We start from the raw sequence: 26,115 nt of genomic DNA, 5'->3' as shown, positions 1-26,115 counted from the left end.
TTTCCCCCCTAGATTCCTGTCCGCTTTGCAGCTCCTGTGAAGCAGGGTGGAGGTCCTTGGGGTGGGGGTCTGGCTGGTCGGCTCTAAATGTAAATAGGAAGCCACGCAGCTCAGCAAGTAACAGTTAAGAAATGGCAGTCTCCATCTCTGGCAAGGACTTGGTCCAAGTGTCCGAAGGTACGAAAGGGATGAGGGTCACCCCCGGGTCAATCTGCACAACCTGGTGAAAGTCCCTCCGTGGTGGGGGCGTGAATGAGGGGCCCAGAGGCAAAGACTAAGGCGAGGAAAGACCAGAAGAACCGCGGACACTACCTTGGAGGGACGGGGAGGCTTCAGGTACCGCCTTGGAAATTATCTCCCCTGGCCCAAAAGTCTTAAAATCGTTTCCGCCATGATAAGGAGCCGCGACCAAACGGGAGGCGGGGACGCGCGCCACGCGGATGCGCGCTCCCTTTGTCCCACCTCCTGGCCGGCCCGCTCATTGGGAGGAGGGAGCGCGCTTCGGAGAGAACGCGCCGCAGCCGTGCGTATGTGGTCCGGGTGGAAACTGGAGCCGGCGGCGGCGGCGTTCCGGGGGCGGAGAGGACGGGGGAGGCGGGAAGGCTGCGCGCCGCCCGCTCCTCCCCACCCCCCGCCTCGGCCCTGAAGGGGCTGGATGGGCGAGTTGGGCGCGATGGCTCGATCCTGGGCGGCGGCGGCGGCGGCGGCGGCGGCGGCTGGAGGCGGTGGCGCGTCCTCCTCCTTGCCCCGGCGCCGGCGGTGATCCGAGCGAGTGGCCGCGGCCCCCGATGAGACTGCTCGCGGGCTGGCTGTGTCTGAGCCTGGCGTCCGTGTGGCTGGCGCAGAGGATGTGGACCCTGCGGAGCCCGCTCACCCGCTCCCTGTACGTGAACATGACGAGCGGCCCCGGCGGGCCGGCGGCGGCCGCCGCGGGCGGCAGGAAGGAGAACCACCAGGTACTGGGCCGAACCCGGGCCCGGCGGGGCGGGGCCGTGGCGGCCGACCTTCCCGCGCTCAGCCTGGCTATTGTGCGGGGCGTCATGGCGAGAGGCCCCCCCGGGCCTCGCCCCGCCGCCCCGGCCTCTCACAAAGTTTCCCCCCGTCTTCCCGGCCGGGCGCTCGGTCCCGGCCCGGCGACTCCTTTTGTTCCGCGGCGCGGGCGGAGGACGGCCTCCCCTATCCCTCCCCGGCCCCGTCGTGCGCGGCCCGGAGCCCCGCATTGTTCCTGGGTCCCCGGCGGTGATTGCAGGCGCTCCGCCACCTCGGCGTCCGCTCCCGGCGGCGGGACGGAGGAACTTTGGGGTCGGCGCGTGGCGACTGGGACCCATCTGACACCAGGGCCTGAGAGCTAGATGATCGGACCAAACCCATTATCCCGGACAACCTTCATCAGCTCCGAGAATCACACCGAAAAGCCGGTGCCTCTTTTTGCCTGGTTGAATTTCTGAACGTACAAAAGGTCGTAAAGAAATTTAACCGTGCTTCGTGAGCCATTTAACTCTCTGGGCTCGTTCCGGTGACATTTTCCCTAAGCACTTAAAAATGTGTTTGACAGGTCGTCACTCCCATCCTATCGAACCTTCCCCTGCTACTAAAGAGAGATCGCCTTTAAACTTTGATTTTGGTATCTGACTGCAGAGATGTGATAATAAGAAAGATGATGTAAGCTTCTACTGGAAGGGTTATTAGAACTGGGCAGGAGTGAATTCTTTAAAAAGTTGTAGTTGTGCACTGTGAACAATGGCGGTGTGGCTCGTTGGGTAGTCTTTTCATTAGCTTAGTTTTGTGCCACTTAAATATGTGCATTTGTAGTATTAAGAGTGAGATATTTCATATTTGACGGTAATGTAGTTGGCGGTTAACATGACTATTGCAAGGAGGCTTTTGAACTCTGCCAGAGTGTTCGTTTATAATAGCTAGCATTTGTAGTACATTTTGCCTTCCCAGAGAGCAGTAGCTAATTACTTCCCATCTTGTGTCTCATAATTTTCATAGTTTTCTCATTTTCCTATGTCATTTTTCTTGTTATGCCAGGTGTTCAGAGTTTACACCGAAGTTGATTTCATGTGTTCTAATGAAACTAAAGAATTATCTAAGGAGATAAGGCTATTCATTCAGAGAAGTAGTATTTAGTTTTTCTTTAAAAAATATCTATAGTGGCCTTTTTCTATTTTTAAAGGAAATCATAAATTTCCATAAAATTTTTTAAAATTTATAATCCCACAGCTATTGCACTTTGTTAGGTAATCACTCCTATGATATTGTTAGGAGTGCACATAAAGTTAGTCGGTGATCTTAACTTGTAAACCACATTGTTTGCTACAGATTGATCAGTCAGTTTTAGAGTTGTACTGTAGTGATAATGTAGTTACCAAAATGTCATATATCTGTAAGGAACATGGATAATGGTGTAAAACAATGAATAGAAATGTCCTTTTTAACAGTTGGTAGAAATAAGTTTCTGGGTAGGATAAAAAGGAGGCTTATTTCCATTGACATGGAATTATGGTAGAGTCTCTTGGCTGTAGGTGTTTATTACAACGCTTGTGATTACCTCTACTGCAGTACACTTGATGTTTTCAGTGCTCAAAAAAGAAATAGACATATTATAAAACTGAAAAACTGTTTAAGTAACTTGATTTTTATGGGGCCTAGGTAGAACTATAGCTGTAGACATAGCCTCAGAATATGTCCTAGCAAGATATCTCTGAATGTCTTCTAATTGTGTACCTTTATCAAGTTGAATCTGCCAGGTTCTAAGGAAATGTAATACCTCATTTACTTCATTAGGCTTCTGAGATACTAAAGTATGTGTGTACGTGTGTACATGTGTGTGTTCTAACCAGTTGCACCTGACAGCTTGGCAGCTAATTTCTCTGAAGACTAATCTGGTGGTTTCTGAATATTAGGTGGGCAGGGGGAGATTGGCTCTTTTCCTTAGAACAATCAATCCAGACATTATTTTGAGTTGATACATGCACATTATGAAAATATTGTCCATGAATAAAGATTAAAATGAACAAAAGAAACATGTATAGAAACCACAGTGAAATAGGAGACTGTTCTCTCTGCAACGTGGCTGAGTTGATGATTTGTTACCTGCTTTATATTTCAGGATCCTGGGTTTGCCTTATAAACTTAGTTGCTTGTGAAGTAACTTAACCCTAAACGCTTTTCCTCCCTTCAAATTAATAGTTCATACTGGGTCTTCTGGTGTTCATTTGGGTATGTGGCTTCCATAGCCAGCCACATCTGGTTCTTTTGCAGTTGCATGAAAGTGGGGTTATGGATTTGATTGAACCATACTTAGCACAAGTTTTCCTTATGGTTATTATTATTATTATTTTAAGTTTTATTTTTTTTTAATTTTATTTATTCTTTTGTGGTACGCGGGCCTCTCACTGTTTTGGCCTCTCCGGTTGCGGAGCACAGGCTTCGGACGCGCAGGCTCAGTGGCCATGGCTCACGGGATCTTCCCGGACCGGGGCACGAACCCGTGTCCCCTGCATCGGCAGGCGGACTCTCAAGCACTGCACTACCAGGGAAGCCCTCCTTATGGTTATTTTGATTAAGAAGTTATGGTGGTAGATTCTGTGTTTAAGACAGACCTTGGGCAATGTTTGTTCTTTAAAAATAGCTATTGAGTTACTATAGCCTTGAGAGGCAAGGCTCCTTTGAGCTAAAGCAGCTCTAAAACTATAGTCGCAGCACCATTTTAATAACTCGGTTTGGTGTACTAGCTTCAAAACTGGGATTTATGTTTCACTTTGGGAAATCGAGAAGCAAGGGAGGGCTTCTCTCAGAGTAGGGATGGATATGGCTTGCATGCCAAATTGGGCTCACTGACTTTTTTGTACAGACTGTGAAGTAAGAGTAGTTTTATACTTTTAAATGGTTGCAAAAAATATATAATCTTTTGTAATATGTGAAAATCTTTTTACATGAAATTCAAATTTCAGTATCCACAAATAAAGTTGTGTTAGAACAGAGCCACCAACTTTGTTTACCTATCATCTGTGAGAGCTTCCAGATACAATGGCACAGTTGCATGGTTGCTACTTTATGACCTACAAGCCTAGAATATTTACTCTCTGGCCCTTTACAGAAAAAAAAGTTTCCTCCAGAGAAAATTTCCAGCTTCCTTAATCAGCAGCACATTCTTTTTTTTTAAGCAGCACATTCTTAATCACAGATTGCAAGGTGGGTAGTTTGACTTACTGGGAAGAAATTGAGGCAGACAGTGAGAGACTAGATATGTGACTTTTCAATATTGGCTGACCCGGAACTTACAAAGAAGATAACAGCAACAAAAACTTTGGATCTAGTCTTTTTGAGGCATTGCACCTAGTACTTAAAGTTAATGCAACTATTAAAGAGCTATTGAAACTCTTAAAGGACTCTTAGGCCCCACTAACTAGGTTCTTGATAATAACAGTTATTCAGCAGCTTCTCAATTGATGGAGTGAAAAAAGGATTTTTATCGAACTCCTTGGAGCCAGGCCAGGACTATTTCTGCAGGTGACATACTGCAAGGTTTTTTTTAAAAGCACAGATAACATTATCGGGAGTTAATAAGGTGTGACATAAAATTGCAAATATGTGTATATCTGACATTTTATTTTTTCACCTTCTTATATAAACTTGAACTGTGCTTTGCCATAAGCAGTGGTGGATTTAAGATAGAATTGAAATGATTTGGATTTTTTTCCAAATGAAAAAACACTTGGACATCACAGCGGAAGATCAAAGGTTATGCTAAAGGACAGATTCTGTCTGCTGCCCCTCACTCCCCAGTTACCTTATGGAGGTGGACCCAAGTCAGGCATGAGTTATCAGTGCTCAGTGGGGCCAGTCAGCTAGCCAGACAGACACTGATGGATAGGTTCGTGTCCTCCTCTGAGCTGCCTTTGAAAGTCTGGAGGCCTTTGCAGCCGAATACCAAAGAGATTTTGAAAAGGGTTTCTTCCTTCCTTATAACCTGTGTTGAAACCCTAAACAAGTGTTTGCTTCAGTTTTACAGAACACGGGGATGCTCTGTTCTTCTGGATATACCAGAGGCCTTTATGTTCCCCTCTGAAGGTGCCCTAGGGGACCCAGGTACTTCCAGTAAAAGAGGTTTTTAGACCCTCTGAAGCGTGGTTAAAATCTTAGGATTGTAAAATACAAACAGTGAGTGAGTATTTGAAATGAAGATTGCCAGTAATTTATTCATTACATCAGAGCTGAAGCAATTTAATCTAATCTGTATAAGTTGTTTCCCTCCATGGACGTGAAGGTGTCTTGTTACTCTGCACTTTGAAATCTCACATAAAGAGGTTGTTGGTTTAGGTTTGTGTCATTTGTAGAAAAAGAATGAATGATTTGAATATCTCCTCCTAAGCTGTACTTATACACAAGGTGTCAATGATTAAACGTCTGGACTGACATGATTGCATTGTAGAACTGAGAATGTGATTTTTGAATCCTTAGCTGTCAAGGTCAATGTCGTCAGGCTTGGTCTTACCACCTGCTGTAGTAGAAAAGATTCTGCTGGACCCTGTCAGTGAAGCCTTTCTGGTTGTTTTTAGTGGTACTGAATATCTCAGGTCTTTGCTTACTCATTTCTTTTGAGAATGGCTGGGTGCCCAGATCTACAGTGTGGTTTTTGGGCATTCCCTTGAACTTCAGTTCTCTGACTGGCTTTTGTGGACCTTGGACAGGAAGGGAAAGAAAATCAAGTTATTTTGCTTCTATTAAGTGTCAGGTACTTTAAATATATTATCCTCTCTAATCCTCAAAACAACTCTTGGATGTGGTATATCCCCATTTTACAGACAGAAGATTGAGGCTGAGCAATGAAACTTGCCCAAGAGCACAGTTAATAGATGGCAGAGTTGGATTTTGAAACCCTGCTCTGTCTGGTTTCAAGGCCCAGGCTTTCCCCACTGTTTCATGGTGTCTCTCCTAGGAATCCTTGTTGTCTGAGGGGCTGTGAAAGTAGACTGCCTTCTTAATGGCAGACTGTCCCCATTCTAGTGGACGTCTGTGTAGACATTGAAATTATGTAGCTGTGTACAAAAACCAAGTTGTTCTTGCAGTTTGTGAGTTAGATAAAGATGGGACAAGCGCTTGAAGTTCTGGCTTTCATCCAGTTTGTGCATGCTTAGGTCAAGTTTAACATTGAAAAAAAAAAATCTTACCTGTGGTGTCTTTCTTGTGACACCAGCCAATTCTCTGACACTAACTAGGTGTTCTACAATTCACTTCTGTTTGACACTACCCGGAGTTAACAGCCCAGAGACTTAAGGGCTCCTTCCTGCAAGACTGCCCTCACTTCACATGTCAGCTACAAGTTGAGGGTCCACAGTCTACCCATGCTTCTGTCGGACTTGTTTATAAACTCTGTGGTTTCCACAACCCCCATCAGGTTAAATAACTTGCTGAAATGACTCACAGAGCTTAGGAAAACACTTTACTTCTGCTTATGGTTTATTATAGAGGATACAGCTCAGGAACAGCCAAGTGGAACAGATGCATAGGGCAAGGGGTTGGGGGTTGGAGAGGGTGGCACAGAGCCTACGTGCCCTGTCCAGGTAAGCCACCCTCCCAGCATATCGATGTGTTCAGCCACCTGGAAGCACCCAGCCACCTGGAAGCACCCAGAACCCTGTCTTTTAGGAGTTTTATGGAGGTTTCATTACCAAGGCATGACTGATGAAATCTTCGGCCTTTGGTGATTGAACTCCATCTCTAGCTTCTCTCCCCTCCCTGGATGTTAGTGGTGGGGCTGAAAGTTCCATCCTGCCCTCCCGGTCATCTCCTGAGCATACAATTTTATCACTCCTGAGTTTCTCGAAGGTTTTTAGGAGCTCTGTGCTGGGAACTGGCGATAAATACCAAATATTTATTTTTTATTAAAATCAGGAAGTTGGTTTTTTAAAATAACTTTCTAATTCTAATTTTACTAATGTGCGCAAGTCCTTTGTATTTTGGAAGAAAAGACTGTTATGTCATATGCCACGTGTTTGACTAGTTGAGGAACTCAAAAAAATAATTTCAGAAAAGCTTTTAACTGCATCCCTCAGTCTGATAAGCAGATATAATTTTATAGGGAAATTGCATTTCTACTTTAAAGGAACGATTCATCAAACAAGGTTATATAAAGATGAGGAGATTTCCATGGCCTTAGTGAAATCTTTAAGACATGACTTAACACTTCATTATGTTGACTAGCTGGTACCCTGTCATGTCTACCTGATTTGGCCATTTATTGTTTGGCTAATTATTAGTATCTCTACAGTCTTGTTGCTAGTAGGGAGAACATTGCTATTTACTGTAACCTCTTTTAGAAGATGTTATGTTTAGTTATCACATCCTATTTCACACTTGGCATCAGCAGATGACTGCATGGCATAACTCTGGCTTGATTAGACTTTGTTATTTCAAAGATTTCCTTACTTATTTCCATTGAACAAAACTCAAGCAAACTTTAAAGGGAGATGCTAGCTCACAAGATGCTTTTTCAGACCCTGTGGTCTCCAGCTGAGGAGTACAGCCCTACAGTAGGGCTGGCACACGGTCCTTCCAATGTGAACCTTTAACAGGCATGATACTTTGTTCTTGCCTGTGCACATTTGTCTCTGTAGTCTTTGAGGAGCACACGTTCAAAGAACTCACCTGCTTGAACATGTGCAGAAGCCTACAGACAGGCCACTTAGTGAGAGCTCATTAAAGCTTTTCATTTAAGCTGGGTTGTCTGGAGAGAGGTAACTCCAGGGGGACTGCCACATGGTTGCATGGGCTCCTGCACTGACTTTCTGTCAACATCTTAAGGGCAAGGTGACTACGTATTTAAGGCCTGAAGATCCTGGCCAAGATCACGATGACATTACTTGTTTCTCTGGGTTTCTGATTTTTTTCCCTCCTCTGGAATGTAAGTTCCTGGAGGCCAGTGAGTCCATCTTTAATTTTCTCTAGACCACTTTTGAGCTGGGATGGTTAGGAAATGCTAATGAAATTTTCTGGGTAAGCCCATTTAGGGGTTCTTAAGCAGTGGTGATTTTGTACCTTCAGGGAAACTTGGCAATGTCTGGGACATTTTGGGTTGTCATAACTGGAGGGTGCTACTGGCATCTGCTGGGTACTGGCTAAGGATGCTGCTAAACATCCTGCAGTGCACAGGACAGCCCCCATAACAAGGATTGTCCAGCTCCAAATGTCAATAGTGCTGAGGTTGAGAAACCCTGGCCTAGTGTAATTTAGTTGCTATCTAGATCGGATTATCTTTAGACACATTTAGTCAGTCTAACTGGCCAGAATAGTTCTGCTTTCTCAGACAGATACACTGGGTAGCCTGAAGCAAAGAGAAGCTTCTTTGAAAGAAACTCATAAAAAAACCACATGCACCTAGAACAGGAGCTTGAATCAGCTGGGAGTGCTCAGAAACCCCAGGCTTCCTATTCATTCAGGAGCTATAAGGTGGGAAATGAAATGTGCTCTGCCAGGTGCCTGGTACAAGGTAGGCACTCGGTGTGTTCCTTCATTGCTTGCTCTGCTAATGCAGTTTTGTGGTGGGTGGGTAGCTTAACTCCTATTTACAGAATTGGGTTTAAGCAAGGCCTTGCAAAAACCTTGAAGTTTTAGAAATTGATGAAACCCAGTGACACCTGTCTCCATGGTTATCCTTGTGTTCTCTCCAGGATTTTACTAGAAACTCTAAATTTTATCTGTTAGACTGCCTGTGATTTTTAACAATAATTGTTAAACAGATGAACATTTATTGTTCATCCGTATCTGTGCCAGTCACTGAAGTCAGTCATTGTCCCTGACCTTTTATGGCGCTTTCTGTCTACTGGGAAGATAGACACTGGACATGCAATTATGTACAGGTGTTCAGTTCAGTGGTTATAAATGTTACTGAGGAGACTTGGGAGATGTGAGAGAGTATTAGAACAGGGGATCCATCCTAGTCTGGAAGTTCAAGGGAAACTTCCTTGAAGAAATATTTAGGCTTAGGTCAGTTGGGGTGGTGGGAAATGTAGGAGACAGTGAATACCATGCGAAACAGCCTTGGGAAAGGAGCCTTCCAGGAAAAGAAAGAAGGGTACAGTGTTGTGACATAGTGAGTGGCTGGGTGTTATGGATTGGTAGGGAGTGTCGTGAGGTGAGGCTGTGGACACAGAATGGACAATCCTGTAGGGCCTTGTAAGCCATATTAAGTATTTTGGATATTAAGACTTCTCTGAAGCAGGGTATTGACATGATTAGATTTGCATTTGAAATTTGCATTTTTAAAGAGATATGCTTGACCACTTAAGTTTTCTAAGTGTACAATTCAGTGCTTATTAGTATAGTCACAAAGGTGTACAACCATCCTCACTTTCTAATTTTAGAACATTTTCATCACTTGATACAGAAACCCCATATTCATTAGCAGACACTCCCCATTGCCTCCTCTCCCCAAACCTTTGGTAACCGTGATCTACTTTCTACTTTCTGGCTCTGGACCTGCCTATTCTGGACAATTCATGTAAATGAAATCATGTAATTTGTGGCCTTTTGTGACTGACTTATTTCACTTAGCATAATATTCATAGTTCATGTTGTCTCGTGAATCAGTACCTCATTCCTTTTTATGGCTGAAATAATATTCCGTTGTATGGATCAATCACATGTTGGTTATCCATTCGTCAGTTGATGGACATTGGGGTTGTTTCCACTTTTTGGTAGTTATGAATAATGCTGCTATGGAATTGACATTAGTATCATACAGATGGTCAGGAGGAACATGGAATTCAACCTTCATCTTTAAAGAGAAGGGCATTACTCCTTTTTATTCTGTAGCACAGTCTTTTCAGTAAGCATTTTCTTTTCTGAAAGATTTGTATGGCAGTAAAGGTTCAACCACATGTGTTAATGTTGATGAATTGAGAGAAATGCTGTTAAAAACTTGAGTTTTGGGGAGCACTTGAAAGCATTATTTGCAGTTAATGGTGCCAATTCTTGCTTAGTTCTGGAAGTCAGAGTCTGTTATTGTTCTGGTTGTCCATTTACAAGTGGATGCCAAAGAATTCTTAGCTCCTCTGTTCCACTTGAATGACTTCTTGTCCACATTAATAGAATGTACCTGATTGCCTATTACCAAGGTGATGGCTTTCATCTTGATTAGTCATTTCAGAGAATTAAGAGAAAATAAAAGTTAGAATGGCCTCAGTATTACAGAGTTCAGAATGTGAACCAGGAGGTCAGGCATATAATAAAAAATGGTTTATGACCTGCACTGGGGCATAACTTCAGGCACAATGAGTGTTAAGAATTAGTTAATGATTAAGCATGAACGTTTTCAGACCAAGGAAAAAAGTGTAGGCAGTGAATGTAAGAAGCTTCAAAGCTTATCATGTAGAGTGGGAAAAATAAAAACAGTATCAAGCTGAAGCAGTTTTGGTAAAAGTGTTTAATGGTAAATTAACACAAATCAGTCAACAATTGGAAAGATTTGGTTTATCAAGTCAGGGCACAGAGTTCGTAAAAAGATTAGTTAATCTTTGAAATCTTAATGTGCCTGTCTGCTTCTTTGTATTGGTTTATAACTGGTTCCTTTCAATGTTAGTGTCGGGAATATTACCCAAAATTTCATTCAATATTTAGCAAGCTTAGGATGACTGTAAAATTGGTCCATCAATTGTGCAAGCAGTTACAGGACACCTACTGCTGATGAATGGTCGTGTTTGTTAGGGGGAAGCAGGTTACTTTTGGCTACTCATTGGGAGAAATTGATTGTTTCTTAGTGGATAACAGATTAATAGTAACTGGTCTACTCTGCAGTTTCATCATGGTACTTAATGGACTTACGTTTATTTATCAGGCCATGTCAGAGGACTTTATCTCACGGCTATTATTATTACAGTAGTCTCATGTGTCTGGTCCTATATTGAGGATTGGCCTGCATTAACTTGCTTAATCCTCTAAGTAACCTACCAGGATAGATAGAAACCAGTGACATCTCTAGTCTACAGATGAATTTACAGAGGCTCAGAGATTAAGTGACTTGTGTGAGCTCATACACGGGAATGGCTGAGCCAGGACTTGATGATGAGCTCACTCTAGAGCTGCGGCGCCCTGCAGGCTGCTTACCCCCTTCTCTGGTATACTAACGCTAGATGAAAACGGGACACATTTATCGCGGAAGATTACATTTCATCCACAGTTGAGGTTCTTGAATTTTGTTCTAAAAGTGTGTTCTGGTTAGAGCCTATTCCTAGAAATCTGGTTCTTAGCATGTTATTACTTTGTCTTCTCATTGGTTGCATGTGACCTTAAGTAACTTCTTAATCTTTCTCAAACATACTTGGCTCCTGTCTAGTAGAATGTTATATGACCTGGTAAAGCGCACCTCAGTGTTCCTAAAGGTCCCTATTTAGCCCACAAGAAGAAGCGCAGCTTAATCTGGTCACTGGAATATTAAATTCTGCTGTTCCTCCTCCGCTTACTTGATTTGTCTGGTGGTTTCGAGTTAAATCATTGCATTGAGTGACTGTTTTCTTATCTAAAAACAAGGTTAATGTTGGTAGTTATTGCCTTATGTTGAACCCCAGTGAAGGAGAGGCCAACAGTTTTCCTAATCTTGGGGTTCAGGGGGATATGGTGACAGAGTTTTGGGCCAGGAGTCAGAGCACTTGGACGGTGGCCTGGCTCTGTCACTTACTGAGCTGCATGACTCGGAAGCCTCTTCACCCTTCCCCCACTCTTCTCTGCGTACCCTGAAGGTAATGAGAATTAAACCAGGAATTATGTATGAGGAAATACTTTATACCTTATAGGTCATATAAGAGATGATGATTATTCTTAAAGTGCCATGAGATTATAACATTTGGAAATCTTAGATTTAATTTAGTCTTCTATTTTTTGTTTTTGGACTTCTTAGATGACGCTTCAGTTGTGTTTTCATTTTTTTTCTTCTTTCTTTTTAGTGGTATGCGTGCAACAGAGAGAAATTATGTGAATCACTCCAGGCTGTCTTTGTTCAGAGTTACCTTGATCAAGGAACACAGATCTTCTTAAACAACAGCATTGAGAAATCGGGCTGGCTGTTTATCCAATTATATCACTCTTTTGTGTCATCTGTTTTTAGCCTGTTTATGTCTAGAACATCTATCAATGGGTAAGTGAATCTTGGATACTTTTTTCTTTATCCTTAGGTCTAAAAAAAGAAAAGGAAAACGAAAAGTTACCTTGTTGAGATGTTGACCACCTCTACAGCTACAACACTTCTAGTCAGAATCCTTGGCCCAGTGTCTCAGCCTCTGCAATTATGCTTTTAAAATTCACTGTAACTTGATCTTGATAAACAGCCTCATTGGTCTGTATTTCTGTGATGGGAATCACAGTGCTTCCCACTTTGATGTGCACAGGAATCACCTGGGTATCTGGTTAAAAGGCAGATTCTGAGTCAGTAGGTCTGGGGTGGGACCAGAGATTTTGCATTTTTAACGTGTTCCAGGTGATGCCTATGCTGATCTATTAGAGAGGAGCAAGATGGTTGGAACCATCTTAACATAGGCTGAAAAGTAAGATCTTTGCCTTAAGCACACTTCCCAGGAGCAAGTTTTTTTGGGAAGGATCTAATTCAGCCCAGCAGTGGATGGTGGCTTGTTCGAGTGAAGGGTTCTCCATCTGTTCTTTCTTTCTTTCTTTTTAAAAATATTTATTTATTTATTTCGTTGTGCTGGGTCTTAGTTGCAGCAGGCGGGCTCCTTAGTTGTGGCACGTGGGCTTCTTAGTTGTAGCATGTGGGCTCTTAGTTGCGGCATGCATGTGGGATCTAGTTCCCTGACCAGGGATCAAACCCAGGCCCCCTGCATTGGGAGTGTGGAGTCTTAACCATTGTGCCACCAGAGAAGTCCCTCCATCTATTCTTACATAATGTTTAGACTCACCAGAATTTTGTAAACATTGTGGAATTCTCTATCCCTAGAGTGGTTCTCTCATATAAGTCTATGGAAGAAGCTTTAGGAATATTTTTATCCTTTCTTGGCCAAATTTTCAGACACCGCAAAGCCTAAGAATCCAGAACTCCAAAGAGAAAAGCAGCAGGGCTCAGTGCTTGAAAAGCCTGTTGGACCACTTGAAGCCACTGGCTGGGCCCACTTTTTCTTCCCTTGAGGTTTGGAGCCAGCTTCTACTGAATGTCTGGATCCCCAGTCTATCATCTGGTCCTTAAATATGTTTTCAGGAACCATGAGCCGTTTCTCAAGATTTCTTCATTGTTTATATGAAATTGCCTTAAATTTGCTTTAGCAAACAGTTGTTATTTTTGTATTGGTAGTTGAGTTTAAACAACTTGGTCTGACATTTTGTTTCTAAAATTCACGGCATTGAATTTCTGTTCTGTACCATTTATTTTTTCGCTGGGAAAGCAGACAAGTCACCACAGCAGTGATTTTTAACCTTTTGGGGGCCCTGTACCTCTTTGAAAGTGATATAAAGTAGAAATTCTCTCTTCAAATAGTCCTTACATTCAGCATTTTGCATATAATTTAGGGAGATTTCAAACTCTAAACCGCTTCCCCCTACCTCTACCCTGTTCGCCCCTGGTTAAAATTCTCTGCTCTGGGATTTCACAGTTCGGTCAAAGGGGCAATAAGATTAATAAATCCGTTTTGGCTTATCTTATCCACAGCTCTTCTGCTTTTCTTTTTTAAATAACCCTCATCCCCACCCCTTCATCCCCCCTTGGCACCCCTCTCCCCCAACAAAACAAAAACATCTCTTGCCCTGTGTCCTATTCTCAGCTGGAAGCTTAACTTTGAGCCCATTGGGAATTTCCGTCTATGGCAATGGAAGCTTATTACCACAAGTGGCTGGCTGTCTCTTATAGAAATAATTACTATGGTAACCTTTTTTTAAAGAATATTTATTTATTTTATTTATTTTGTGGGTTTTTTTGGCTGCGTTGGGTCTTAGTTGCGGCATGCGGGATCTTTGTTGCGGAATGCGAGATCTTTTCCATGCGGTGCATGGGCTCTTTGTTGACGCTTGCGGGCTTCTCTCTAGTTGTGGCGTGCGGGTTTTCTCTCTCTGGTCGTGGCACGTGGGCTCCAGAGGCCGTGGGCACTGTAGTTTGTGGCACCCAGGCTCTCGCATTAAGGTGTGCGAGCTCAGTAGTTGTGGCTCATGGGCTTAGTTGCCCCGCGGCATGTGGGATCTTAGTTCCCCGACCAGGGATCGAGCCGTGTCCCCTGCATTGGAAGGCAGATTCTTTACCACTGGACCACCGGGGAAGTCCCTATGGTAACCTTCTTGAATTAAAAAGATACGGTACTTATCGACATCCTTTACTGGGAAGGGGAAGACCAAGTAAGGAGAGACTTGATAGCTGTTTTCAGAGTTTATTTTATAAGGAAGATATTTGTAAGGAGGTTTATCTCCTCTGTAGACTTTAAATCTAGAGAGAACTTAGAGAACGTAGGATGTTTTTTTGCGCACACACACACACACACACCAAAAAAATACATCGACATCACTAACTTTGGGAGTTAAAGACAAATTAGAGAGCCATACCTCTCCGTGGTATGTGTTTGCTGGAAACCTTGTACTGAGCAAAAGTCAGTGTCTTGGTATTTTAAGTAGGATAATTCTTCATTGTGTGGGACTGTCCCACACATGGCAGGAAGTCTGACTTTTCTGACCTTGCCCTCTAAGTGACAGTAGCACCCTCAAGTAATTGTGACCACCCAAAACTCTTCCCACCTACTCCCAGGGTCCCTAGACACCAAAATTCATCTAGGCTCGATGAATTTAGATTTTTTTTTCTTTTGGCAGTTTAAATCTTTTTGTGTAGCCTCTGTTGCTCATGATCTTTGGAAATAGGACAATGCTTCTCTCTCTCGTGCCTTTCAACCTGAGCTCTGACCTCAGATGACCTCTAGCTCTAGAATTTTATGATTATCAGGTCAAGGGTCCTTAGACTCCAAAGAGATGGCTAGGGAAGCCTGTTATTTTAAAACTGGGAACGTTTAAGCCATGGAACTGTTTTGCAACTTACCTTTGGTCCTATGGCAAGTTAGCACCAGCATTTGAAACATGTACCCCCAAGCCTGTGACCTCTCTTAGCTCTTGTTCTGACTCTGGCTCCCATGTGAAATTTTGTATAGCTCTTTCAGGAAGTTCAGCTCCTTTTCTCAGATTTCTTTTTCAGCCTGTTTTCCCACTGGAAGATAGGAACAATTGAGGATTAAAAACAACTTGTCTTTTAGGAGATGTTTTCTCTGGGAGCTAGTTGTATTGGGTGAAAGTCTCTGAGGGTCCCCCCCACCCCATTTTTTAGCATTTCTGTAGGGCAGAAGATTTACTGCAAATATATTGTTAGATTTGGTTGACCTCTTCTAAGGGAAAGGGGAGGAGGAGTTTGTTATATGAGCTCCATATTTTAATTTTTTCCTGAAACTGGTCTTACCAGGAACACCCAGTTGCACACGTCCTTCCAGTCACTGTGTAACAAACATATTGCACCTTAGGATTATTTCCAGAAAGCAGCAGTATGGTACAGATTTCCCTGCCATTTCCTAGACCAGTGGTTTTCAGGCTTTTCCAGGGTCTGAAGAGGAAGCGCCTCAGGAGCTGCTTCAGGCTGCAGAGAAAGGCCCAGGAGTGGGCTGGCAGCAGCACTGAGGCTCTCAACCTCATTTCAGCAGCAGTTCTCCTGTTACATTTTACATTGTCCATGAGTAACGTCTGCTTCATTTAAAGAAACGGTTCTGCTGCTTAAAGGAAGTTTGAGAATCCCTGCCCTAGACAGACTGGGATTTGAGAGCTAGAAAGCAAGTTCTAAATAGGGAGTGCATTTTATTTCTCAAGATGATGCTTCCTCAGGACTTGGTTTGATATGTAGCTGCTTTTAGGAGAGCTCTCTTTGATCTCCATTTTAACTCCTCTTTTTTCAGAGGCATTACTATGTTTTAGATGTTTTTTAGGATTTTTAGAAATAATAGGACCCAGCCAATTGTATAACATACAAACTGACACAAGTATGAATCTACTTTTTAAATGCAGATTAACGGATATCACAAGGACCACTCTTCCTCTTTTCTCTAGTGTCTCTTAAAAATCTAATACCTAGAGCTATTTTTTATACTCATTGTTCAGTTTCATATTCTAAATGGCTTTTTTCCCCTATTTTCTTTTTCTGCTTAGTGTTATTGGCTAGTGTTGTGGTCTGATCCTGTTGGCCTGTCATTTTTTTTTTTTTTTTTTTTGGCCTGTCATTTTTTTAAACCGATATACATGTTTTCTATTACTCCTTCCATCTTTCCTTCCTATTTTGACTTAAATTCTTCACATTCATCTTTTTTTTTTTTTTTCCTTTGCGGTACACGGGCCTCTCACCATTGTGGCCTCTCCCATCGCGGAGCACAGGCTCCGGATGCGCAGGCTCAGCGGCCATGGCTCACGGGCCCAGCCGCTCCGCGGCATGTGGGATCTTCCCGGACCGGGGCACGAACCCGTGTCCGCTGCAACGTCAGGCGGACTCTCAACCACTGCGCCACCAGGGAAGCCCCACATTCATCTTTTAATTTCTTATATATTTTTTCTTCCCTTCCCACCTTTTATTCCTCTCCTTTCCCCACTCTTTTTGGTGTATTGTTTGCAGCCTCAAAGGCAGACGATGATATCTAGAGGTGTTTTCTTATTTTATTAACTTTGCTTTTTAATCATAAATCATATAGAAGATATATATTTTCATCGTATAATCGTATAAAATAAACATTGTTTAAGTTCAGAAGGCTGTTGGTGTTGAGTCACTACTTTGTGTGGATGTTGGGTGGAAGTGCTTAGCTTGTATAGAGTCATCCATTTTTGTCCTCTTTTCTTTTCCAGGTTGCTAGGAAGAGGCTCAATGTTTGTCTTTTCACCAGATCAGTTTCAGAGACTGCTTAAAATTAATCCAGACTGGAAAACGCATAGACTTCTTGATTTAGGTGCTGGAGATGGAGAAGTCACAAAAATCATGAGCCCTCATTTTGAAGAAATTTACGCCACTGAGCTGTCTGAAACTATGATATGGCAGCTTCAGAAGAAGAAATACAGGTACAATTTTTAGACATGGTTTAGAGTATATTTCTTGGTTTTAGATGTATTGCTTCTTGAGATTATATTATTTAAAGAATATAAATCAGAAACAATTTCCATGATGAGGAATTAAAAAAAAATCTTTCCATATTACAGTTGACTCTTGAACAGTGCAGGGGTTAATTCACGTATAATTATAGTCAGCCCTCTGTATCTGCAGTTCCTGCACATCTGCGGATTTAACCAACCATGGACTGTGTAGCATTGTAGTGTTTACCTTTGAAAAATATGGGCAGTGTATAAGTGGACCCAGGCAGTTCAAACCTGCATTGTTCAAGGATCAACTGTACAAGTAAGTGGAAATTGAGAGAGAAATCATCTTTCCTTGGCAGTGTTCTTCTGAACTAGAGGTTTTGGCACTGTAGGAAGGAAAAGGGTGGGTGAGAGACAGCTTGGAGATCAGATGTAGGGACTTGTTCCCTAATTTGAATCTGGCATTCTCAAATCTTGTTTTTTGTTTATTTTTTTAATTAAAAAAAGCTTTTTAAAAATTGTGGTAAAAATATGTAACATAAAATTTACCACTTTAACCGTTTTTAAGTGTACAGTTCAGTAGTATTAAGTATATTTGCACTGTGGTGTAACCACCATCACCATTCATCTCCAGAACCTTTTTATCTTCCCCAACTAAAACTTTGGTACCCATTAAACACTGATTCCCCAGTCCTCTGTCCCCCTGGCTCCTGGCAGCCACCATTCCACTTGCTGTCTTTGTGAATTTGACTATTCTAGGAACCTCGAATAAGAGGAATTGTACAATATTTGTCCTTTTGTGATGGGCTTATTTCATTTAGCATAATGTCTTTAAGGTTCATCCATGTGGTAGCATATGTCAAAATCTCCTTTCTTTTTAAGGCTGAATAATATTCCATTGTATGTATATGCCACATTTTGTTTATCCATTCATTTGTCGATGGACACTTGGGTTGCTTCTACCTTTTAGCTATTGTGAATAATGCTGCTGTGAACATGGGTGTACAGATATCTGTTTGAGTCACTGCTTTCCCTTCTTTTGGGTATATACCCGGAAGTGGAATTGCTGGATCAAATGGTAAGTCTGTGTTTAATTTTTTGATGCATTGCCGTACCTTTTCCACAGCAGCTGCACCATTTTACGTCCCATTGCAATGCACAAGTGTTCCATTTTCTCTACAACTTCACCAATACTTGTTGTTTTCTGTTTTTTTGATAATATCCATCCAAATGGATGTGAAGTGTCAAATCTTGGTTTTTAGACCATCTGCTGCTTGAGAGACTTAGGAAGAAGGTTATTCTTAATTCAGTATGGATTCTATTGAATGGGGGAAGACGGTGCTGAGTATGGAATGGGGGAGGTGGAGGTAGAGCCTGCTTCCTTCTCTGATATATTTGAAGCTGGGCTTAGGCTTAGAAAGAAAGGAGAGTATTATGTACTCCCTCACTTTCTTACCCAGCTAAGTTCCTAAGTAGGAGACTATCTTAGGAACAGACTAACCCTAGAGACAGAGCATTAGCATAGCTCTTGGAGCAGGATTAGATTTAAATTTTGGCAAAACATGGACATTTTTAGCCTGGGGAAGAGAAGACCAAGTAGGAAGGAGGGGAAGGGAAGATTACTGTAAATGGGTATTTAAAGGGATTTATATGGAAGGAGGCCCACCTACCCCGGGCCATGGCCTTGCTTGTTTGCCTGACATTCAAACCCTTCTGAGACTAAGTGCCCAAAAGGAATTTTCAGTGAGACTTCAGATGTTTGAATTAGTGATTCAGTATATGTAGAGTTTACATGTTATGTTACCTGATAAACTTGTACACCACATAAAAAATACTTAGTTATTGGGAATTCCCTGGCAGTCCAGTGCTTAGGACTCGGCACTTTCACTGCTGTGGCCCAGGTTCAGTCCCTGGTCGGGGAACTAAGATTCTGCAAGCTGCGTGGAGCGGCCAAAACAAAACAAAACAACTTATTTTTCTTTCCCTAATAAATATTTCATATGCCAAAATCTGTTTGCAGTTTGATAGGGAAGTTATACTGGTTGACACTCTCTTCATAATATTATTAGTATGAAATAGAAACGTATTCACAAAAGTGGCAACTTTTGGTACAGTTTGACATTTTAATGGGCAAACAGTATCTTACTAAGTTTAGGGTTCGCCTAATCCATGATGGCAGGGCAGACTTTTAGCTTCCATGTTTTTTTTTTTGGCTTCTTTTTGGGAGGTAGCTGTTTTTTGTTTCTCTTCAATATCTGGGCTCATGAAAAACTGGCTTTTTAGTAAAGGTTCTGGATGTCATTTTTGAAATAAACCCATAAAACAGAAAATGGCCAGGCTTTCCCTCTGTTTTGCCAGGATATTATTGTTTATGCCAGAAAACCTGATTGTAAAATTTAAGGATGTGGCTTTGATTTTTAAAACAAAACAATAAATTTTCTCTACATTGCTGGTATTTTTTTTTTTTATTTAGGATTTATCAAAATACTGATTGCTTTGTTACTTCTCTAAGGAAAATGTATTTTAAATCCCCCTGAAGGTAAACTATTACTTAACTCACTTTCTTGAAAATAATAACCCACTGAACGGACGCCTTTCTTCTAGGGTTAGAAATGCTGTTTTGGAAGAGCCATAGACATTTAGGAAGGAATTATACAATTACTTTTTGATTGTGTGTACTAATGAACAGTTCCACAATTCAAATGACAATAAATAAAAACTGTTGTTTGGCAGGAAGAAAATTTTGGCAGCATGGTTACCTTCCTTAGTCTGCTTTACCAAAAGTTAACGTGAAAATTTGTTGACATGATCTGAATGGTGGTTTGTAGATAGTGGAGGAAACAAGTGTGTGGCAAGATGCGGACTGGCAACGTGGACGGGTTTGGAATTAAGTCCGCACGGGCAGTTCACCCAAGTGTGTGGGTAGTTCAGAAGGAGTTGCGTATACATTTTTGACACCAGAGAACAAAGATCTTTAATGTAAATTTGAAAGATGCTTGACTTTAATCCATTATCTATAGGTTATCTTGATCTACAGGGATCTTTCTTGAAAGGAAAGGAAAATATTGTGGTTAATTCTATTTCTCGTGTTCATATCCTCTTTTCTTTTTTAACAAAAAGATACTGGAGACTGAAGGGATGGCCATTCACTCTCAACCCACCACCCTGGAAGCATTTATTCAAGGACTGATTGTTAGGTTCTTTCTCACCTTATATGGAGAGAGTAGGTTCATTGACCTGAATAACATACTAGGAGAGTTTCCAAGTTGTAATTTCTACTCTGCTAGAGATTTACAGTGTGACCTTGGACAAGTCACTTCTTTGATTTTTCTCATAAGAAGAGGAAGATTCTAACAACTTGTTAGGATTCCTGGGCTAATATGCAGTTTGAGTGGGGCTGATAAATATGTCTTCATCAGTGGAACTGAGTTTATAAGTAGAAATCACAAAACAGAAGTAAAGATGAAGTTGGACCTCTATAGGTATAGTTTTAACTGTCCCGGTATTAAGGCTATAATTTTCTGTTATGAGCATGTGTTTCTGTCTTTCAAAATTACCAACATGGAAACTACCTATCCTCAAATAATTCTGAGATGGATTTAGTTAGATTATTCTAGATATTTTTTAAAATACATTTACTTATTATTTATTGGGTCTTCGCTGATGCGCGCAGCCCCTCTCCAGTTGTGGTGAGCGGGGGCCCCTCCTCGTTGTGGTGCGCTGGCCTCTCATTGCGGTGGTTTCTCCCGTTGCGGAGCACGGGCTCGAGATGCTTGGGCTTCAGTAGCTGTGCCTCGCCGGCTCCAGAGCGCAGGCCCAGCAGCCGTGACGCACGGGCCCAGCTGCTCTGCGGCATGTGGGATCTTCCTGGACCAGGGCTCGAACCCATGTCCCCTGCATTAGCAGGCGGATTCTTAACCACTGCACCACAAGGGAAGCCTGCATTATTCTAGATTAAAACATGCTGATGATGTTGGGTTCTGCTTCGTTTTAGATCAGGCCTAATTTTTTTTTTTTTTTGGTTTTTTAAATCAAATATAGAATTTGTCTTTTGCAAGTTTATGAATTTAAATTGGCTGTTTGGCTAAGGTATTAATATATAAATAGTCTTTCTTTTTAATTGTTCATTTCTGCTTTTAAAATGGGAATTGATGACATTTTTATCCTGAAAGTAGAGTCTTCTCTCTAGTTTAAATGAGCTAAATATAGCTCCTAAAATCATCATTGCAGTCACAGTTTCGATACAACAAAGTGATTTTGGAGCTCTAATGCCCTAATTTCAAGCAACAAAGAAATCTGACTAGCTCCTTGAAGTTTGTCAGTTTTGCTTTGGAGGAGGCTTTAGTTTTTAAAAACATCTAGATTGAGGGATTCCCTGGTGGCGCAGTGGTTGAGAGTCCGCCTGCCGACGCAGGGGACACGGGTTCGTGCTCTGGTCCGGAAGGAAGATCCCACATGCCGCGGAGTGGCTGGGCGCATGAGCCATGGCCGCTGAGCCTGCGCGTCCAGAGCCTGTGCTCCGCAACGGGAGAGGCCACAACAGTGAGAGGCCCGCGTAGCACAAAATAAATAAATAAATAAAATTTAAAAATCTAGATTGAAAAGAAGATGCACCTGAGCAGTTAGTGTTTCTTTTTATTCTGCTATACAAAAATGCTCTAAAATGTCATTATACTGAGTTTTCCTAAACAGTCCTCATTATGCTTCTAGAATTTTCTAAGATATCTCTATCTGCTGAGCATGATCAAAGACTTGTTTACCAAAGGTCCTTTTTCCTGTTTCCTTTTCCTCCTGTCTCTATCATAACATGCCTCACCTACCACATTCTGATTGGTATAACCAAGCAGGAGTGAGTAATTTATAGAATTGCCTTAATGGTGTGGCTAACAAAGCCTCTTGATATAGGGTCTCCTCCTCTCTCTGAGTAAAACATTGTAAAGGACTAGAAATGTTCTTAGGGCGAGAGAAGACAGGGAGGAGAGAGAGGGAGGGAGAGACTGATTGTGTTCATGAGATACTGAGGGCTGAGAGTGGTGTGTTAACTATGTTCTTCGCTTACTGTTTTAATAGGATGTCCTGTGCTTTATCTTTTTCTATATAGTTATTTAGAGATGAAGATTCTAGAATATGAAATAGTATCTCTCTCCTGGGAATAGAGATGTGCTCAAAAGACATAAATGGAAATTATCTTATACCACTCCTAGCCATTCTTAAAAATAGGAGGGACCCTAGGAATAGAAAACATGAATATATGATGTCTTCTACGATTACATTCCAGTGAATGTAAAAGTAGGATTCTTTGTTCATTAACTGATGTTCAAGAATTGGATGCCCCAGTTTCATAACCATTTTTATCATCTTATATCTTCATATTTATTAAACATACTAGTTCTTATAAAGGAAATTTTGCATGTTTTGAGATTTGGAAATAGAATTGCTAAATTTAAAGAAATATGGTTGTTTACTTTTGTATGGCCATTTTATTATTGCAAATATAAATTATAAATGAAGATTTTTGAACTTACTTTGATTTAGAAGACAAAATTAAAGTCTTTACTGGCATCTAAGTATTTTTAAAGATGTCTTTAAGAGGGTTTGTATCTTTCTGATTTTTCCAGAGTACTTGGTATAAATGAATGGCAGAATACAGGGTTCCAGTATGATGTCATCAGCTGCTTGAATTTGCTGGACCGCTGTGATCAGCCCCTGACTTTGTTAAAAGATATCAGAAGTGTCTTGGAGCCAACTAGAGGCCGGGTCATCCTTGCTCTGGTCTTACCTTTTCATCCCTATGTGGAAAACGGTAAGTGTGGCCACCCACTTACCAGCCTGTTATCCAGAATTGGTGCTTATTGGTATTTGTGATTCTGTGCTGTGCACAATTAGACATGGACTGGTATTTCTCAGAATAGCCTGGAATTTAACAGAGTACAGTTAACCCATGTAAAATACCACCTTGGTTAATGTTCGTCTTAATGTGGATTTTATAGAACTCTGGTACTCCCTTTGCAGTGGTAAGAATTCATACTCAGATGGATCTGCCTGCTCAAGATTGAAAGCCTAAAATGCTTTTAAATGGAGCCTTAACCACTAATTTATTAGCTTATGAGCTGAGTCAAGCAATAAATGATGCCTTTTAATCTACCTGAATATACCTGCCAAATGTTACAGCTGTTTCATGTTCTACGTCTCTCGTCCCAGACTCTAATAATGATAAATGCTGCTGTTATCCATTTTTTCCTTTTGAAGACCATTTGTGTCCCAGCATGTATCGTTTCTTTGACGTTTGGTGTTTTGATTGCATGGTCTTGCTCTTCAGCAACACTGAATGAAGAATATCTCAGAAGAAATGGTTTGATTTCATATTGCTTCGCATTTACTTTTGGCCAGAGACATTCATTCATACTTGGTTTTCGCTTATGTGGTTCGCATTTTAGATCATGTTGAAAGTTATGACTTTAAACCTCTTTTGAATTTTCATAAGTTATTGTACAGTCATGTAAAAATTATTATATGAGTAATGCATGTTAATATTTTTAAATCTTTACTTTTTCTTTTTTACTGCCTTGTTCAGCTTTGGGTTCAAAAACTCTAAGAGCTTGTAGACATTTTTAAGAAATCCATTAGTATTTTGTAAGCATCGTAGTTATCAAATACCTGTGAGAGTCTGTGTCTTAAGGAATAACACTGAAGTTTGCTTATAACTGTGGATTTGTGTTGCCATTCACTTGCTCCTTCTTTTCTTCTTATTTTTTCTCCCTCAGGTCTTAGCCCCTTCTGATTTCGTGCTTGTCTTAACGTTTGCCGAATGGTTTTAGGTTTGTGTTGATGGTGGGGAAAATGGAGAATTCTTTAGACATAGGAGGGTGGGAAGGAGAATAGATAGAATAGATGTCCCCTCCCCCATCTAACTTCTCCATTCCTGTGTTGAATCCTTTTGTCATGGTAAAGGAAAAAACTGCTATAATGTGTGAGTGCCCATATAGTGCATATAGGTGTTGTATAGGGGAAAACCTGGTAAATGTTGTCCTTGATAATTTAGCAGCCTGACCTTGTTTCAGTGCTGTTCCCTGTGTAACTAAACCTCGGCTCCATCTCACTGCATTGTAGTCACTAGTCATCAGGTTGTAAGGTCCAGTCTTCCTGTGTCCTGTTGGGCAACCACACGATGGAACTCTAATGCTACTTCCTGACATAGCAGGAGGTGGAAGAGCAGGGGAAAAAACATCAATCTAACCATGAATTTTATTTCCTTGTGGTTTTTTTTTTTGTTTGTTTGTTTTTTGTGCTACGCGGGCCTCTCACCGTTGTGGCCTCTCCCGTTGCGGAGCACAGGCTCCGGACGCGCAGGCTCAGCGGCCATGGCTCACGGGCCCAGCCGCTCCGCGGCACGTGGGATCTTTCCGGACCGGGGCATGAACCCGTGTCCCCTGCATCGGCGGGTGGACTCTCAACCACTGCACCACCAGAGAAGCCCTCCTTGTGTTTCTGACACTAAAAATTGAAAAGAAGTTAAACTGGACAAGAGGGCAGTCTCTAGTAAGGCCTGAAAACAAGCTCCTTGATTGTGGTTGCACAGTTGCCTGTTGAATCCAAGGAGTCTGGTGTGTGATACACAGCAAACTGAGCAGCGGAGCCTTGTTTGCTGTGGGTGACCTTTAGTGACCTATAAGTTTTGTAGACCGCTTGTGGCACTCTATTATTGCTTCCTTTCTCTAAGTCACTAATTAGATCCTGATGATTTCCATGTGACACTGTGTGAAGACCCAGGAGGTGCAAAGTGATCTTGCTGTGAGTTCATGTATATGGGGCTGGTTTAAGGATATGTGAGTGTACTTTTCACACTTGGCTCAATTTATTTTTTAACAAAAGCAGTTGTAGATGAAATGATTACTTGTGTAATTTTTTTTGATTTGTCTTGAAGTTGAACCACAGCAATTTTGTTGCTTAGGTTAATTTAGGGAAAAAAAATGCAAAATGTATCTTTGTAATTTCAGTTTGTTTGGTTTGCTCACCCAATTCTGGTTGGGGGTTATTAAACCTAGTGAGAATTGTTTTAAGCATCAAAAAGGGGCAAAGTATGTAATCAAGTAAAGGAGACTTATTTTGCAAAAATGAACATTTAGTGATGTTTAATTTTTCAAAATTGTAATTTTTATGAAAAGGTAATTCATGGTCAGAAAGAGTTCAAGCAGCTTGCAAGAGAGTATAAAAGGAGGTTTCTTATCCACTCGTTACACAATCTTGTTCAGGTTTCTTGAATAGTTTTCTAAAGATAGTCTATGCAAATATGTGTGAACATGAAAAAATTGATTCTATAATTAAAGCCCATTATAAATAGTTTCATTGCCCTTTTCCTCTCAAGCATGTCTAGGAAATTCTTCCTTACTAGTGCGTAAGTATCTACATCCTTGTCTACGTGTAAGCAGTGGTGTGCTGGAGCTGGTTTTACTGGCTCAGGAGAGCTGATTGTTATCTTGGCAGGAATTTAGTGAACTCGTTGTTAAACTTGGCCATTATTGAAATTGACCTCAATGGGAGTACTTACACCATGGAAATTGGCACACTCCACAAATAGTCTCTCCCTTCTCCTAGCTGATTGGTAAACCTTTACCAGCACACTGCTGGGCATTTGGTAACTTTACTAGAGGAGGCCTCTGTTGACTTATTACTTTTAGATACCAGCAGTTTGCTTTATAAATATTTACAAGTGAAATGAACATTCTTAGGCAAGTCTTTTGCACACGTGTAAGTAGGTATCAGGATGTTTTCTGCTTCAAGAAACAGAAGGAGCAACTAAAAGTAGCTTTTAAAAATTAAGAGTTTATTTTAGAAAAGTGATTTCGAGGTTGGTTAATTCAGTGATGCAAGTGTCCACTGAAGTTCAGAACTTGCTTTCATTTCTTCATCTTCAGTGTGTTGACATTCCCCTCGCAATTACAAAATGGCTGATGCAGTGCCAAGCATCATGTGTAGGCGTGACAGAGTCTTGGAAAGAAAGAGGCATTTTCTCCCATCCTTTTTTTTTTCTAAAGT

The 26,115-nt window shown here is 41.5% G+C and overlaps 1 protein-coding gene across 3 annotated transcripts in view; it reads left to right on the top strand.

Moving 5' to 3' along the window:
* The first annotated feature begins 585 nt into the window (after window positions 1-585).
* METTL9 (methyltransferase 9, His-X-His N1(pi)-histidine) overlaps window positions 586-26,115 on the top strand; it is a 44,818-nt gene continuing 19,288 nt past the window's right edge. For 2 of the 3 annotated variants that reach the window (XM_082670016.1, XM_082670015.1), the window contains exons 1-4: window positions 586-956; window positions 11,949-12,139; window positions 16,855-17,064; window positions 22,698-22,882. In XM_082670016.1, coding sequence (XP_082526142.1) covers window positions 789-956; window positions 11,949-12,139; window positions 16,855-17,064; window positions 22,698-22,882 — 754 coding nt within the window. In that variant the 5' untranslated portion in view covers window positions 586-788. The remainder of the gene's footprint in view (window positions 957-11,948; window positions 12,140-16,854; window positions 17,065-22,697; window positions 22,883-26,115) is intronic. The other variant, XM_082670017.1, reaches the window with a different exon arrangement.

The sequence above is a fragment of the Grampus griseus genome (genome assembly GCF_964374135.1).
Source record: "Grampus griseus genome assembly, chromosome: 14".
Lineage (NCBI taxonomy): Eukaryota > Metazoa > Chordata > Mammalia > Artiodactyla > Delphinidae > Grampus > Grampus griseus.
Note: the sequence above shows the minus strand (reverse complement) of the source record. Positions and strands in the feature narration are given on the sequence as shown.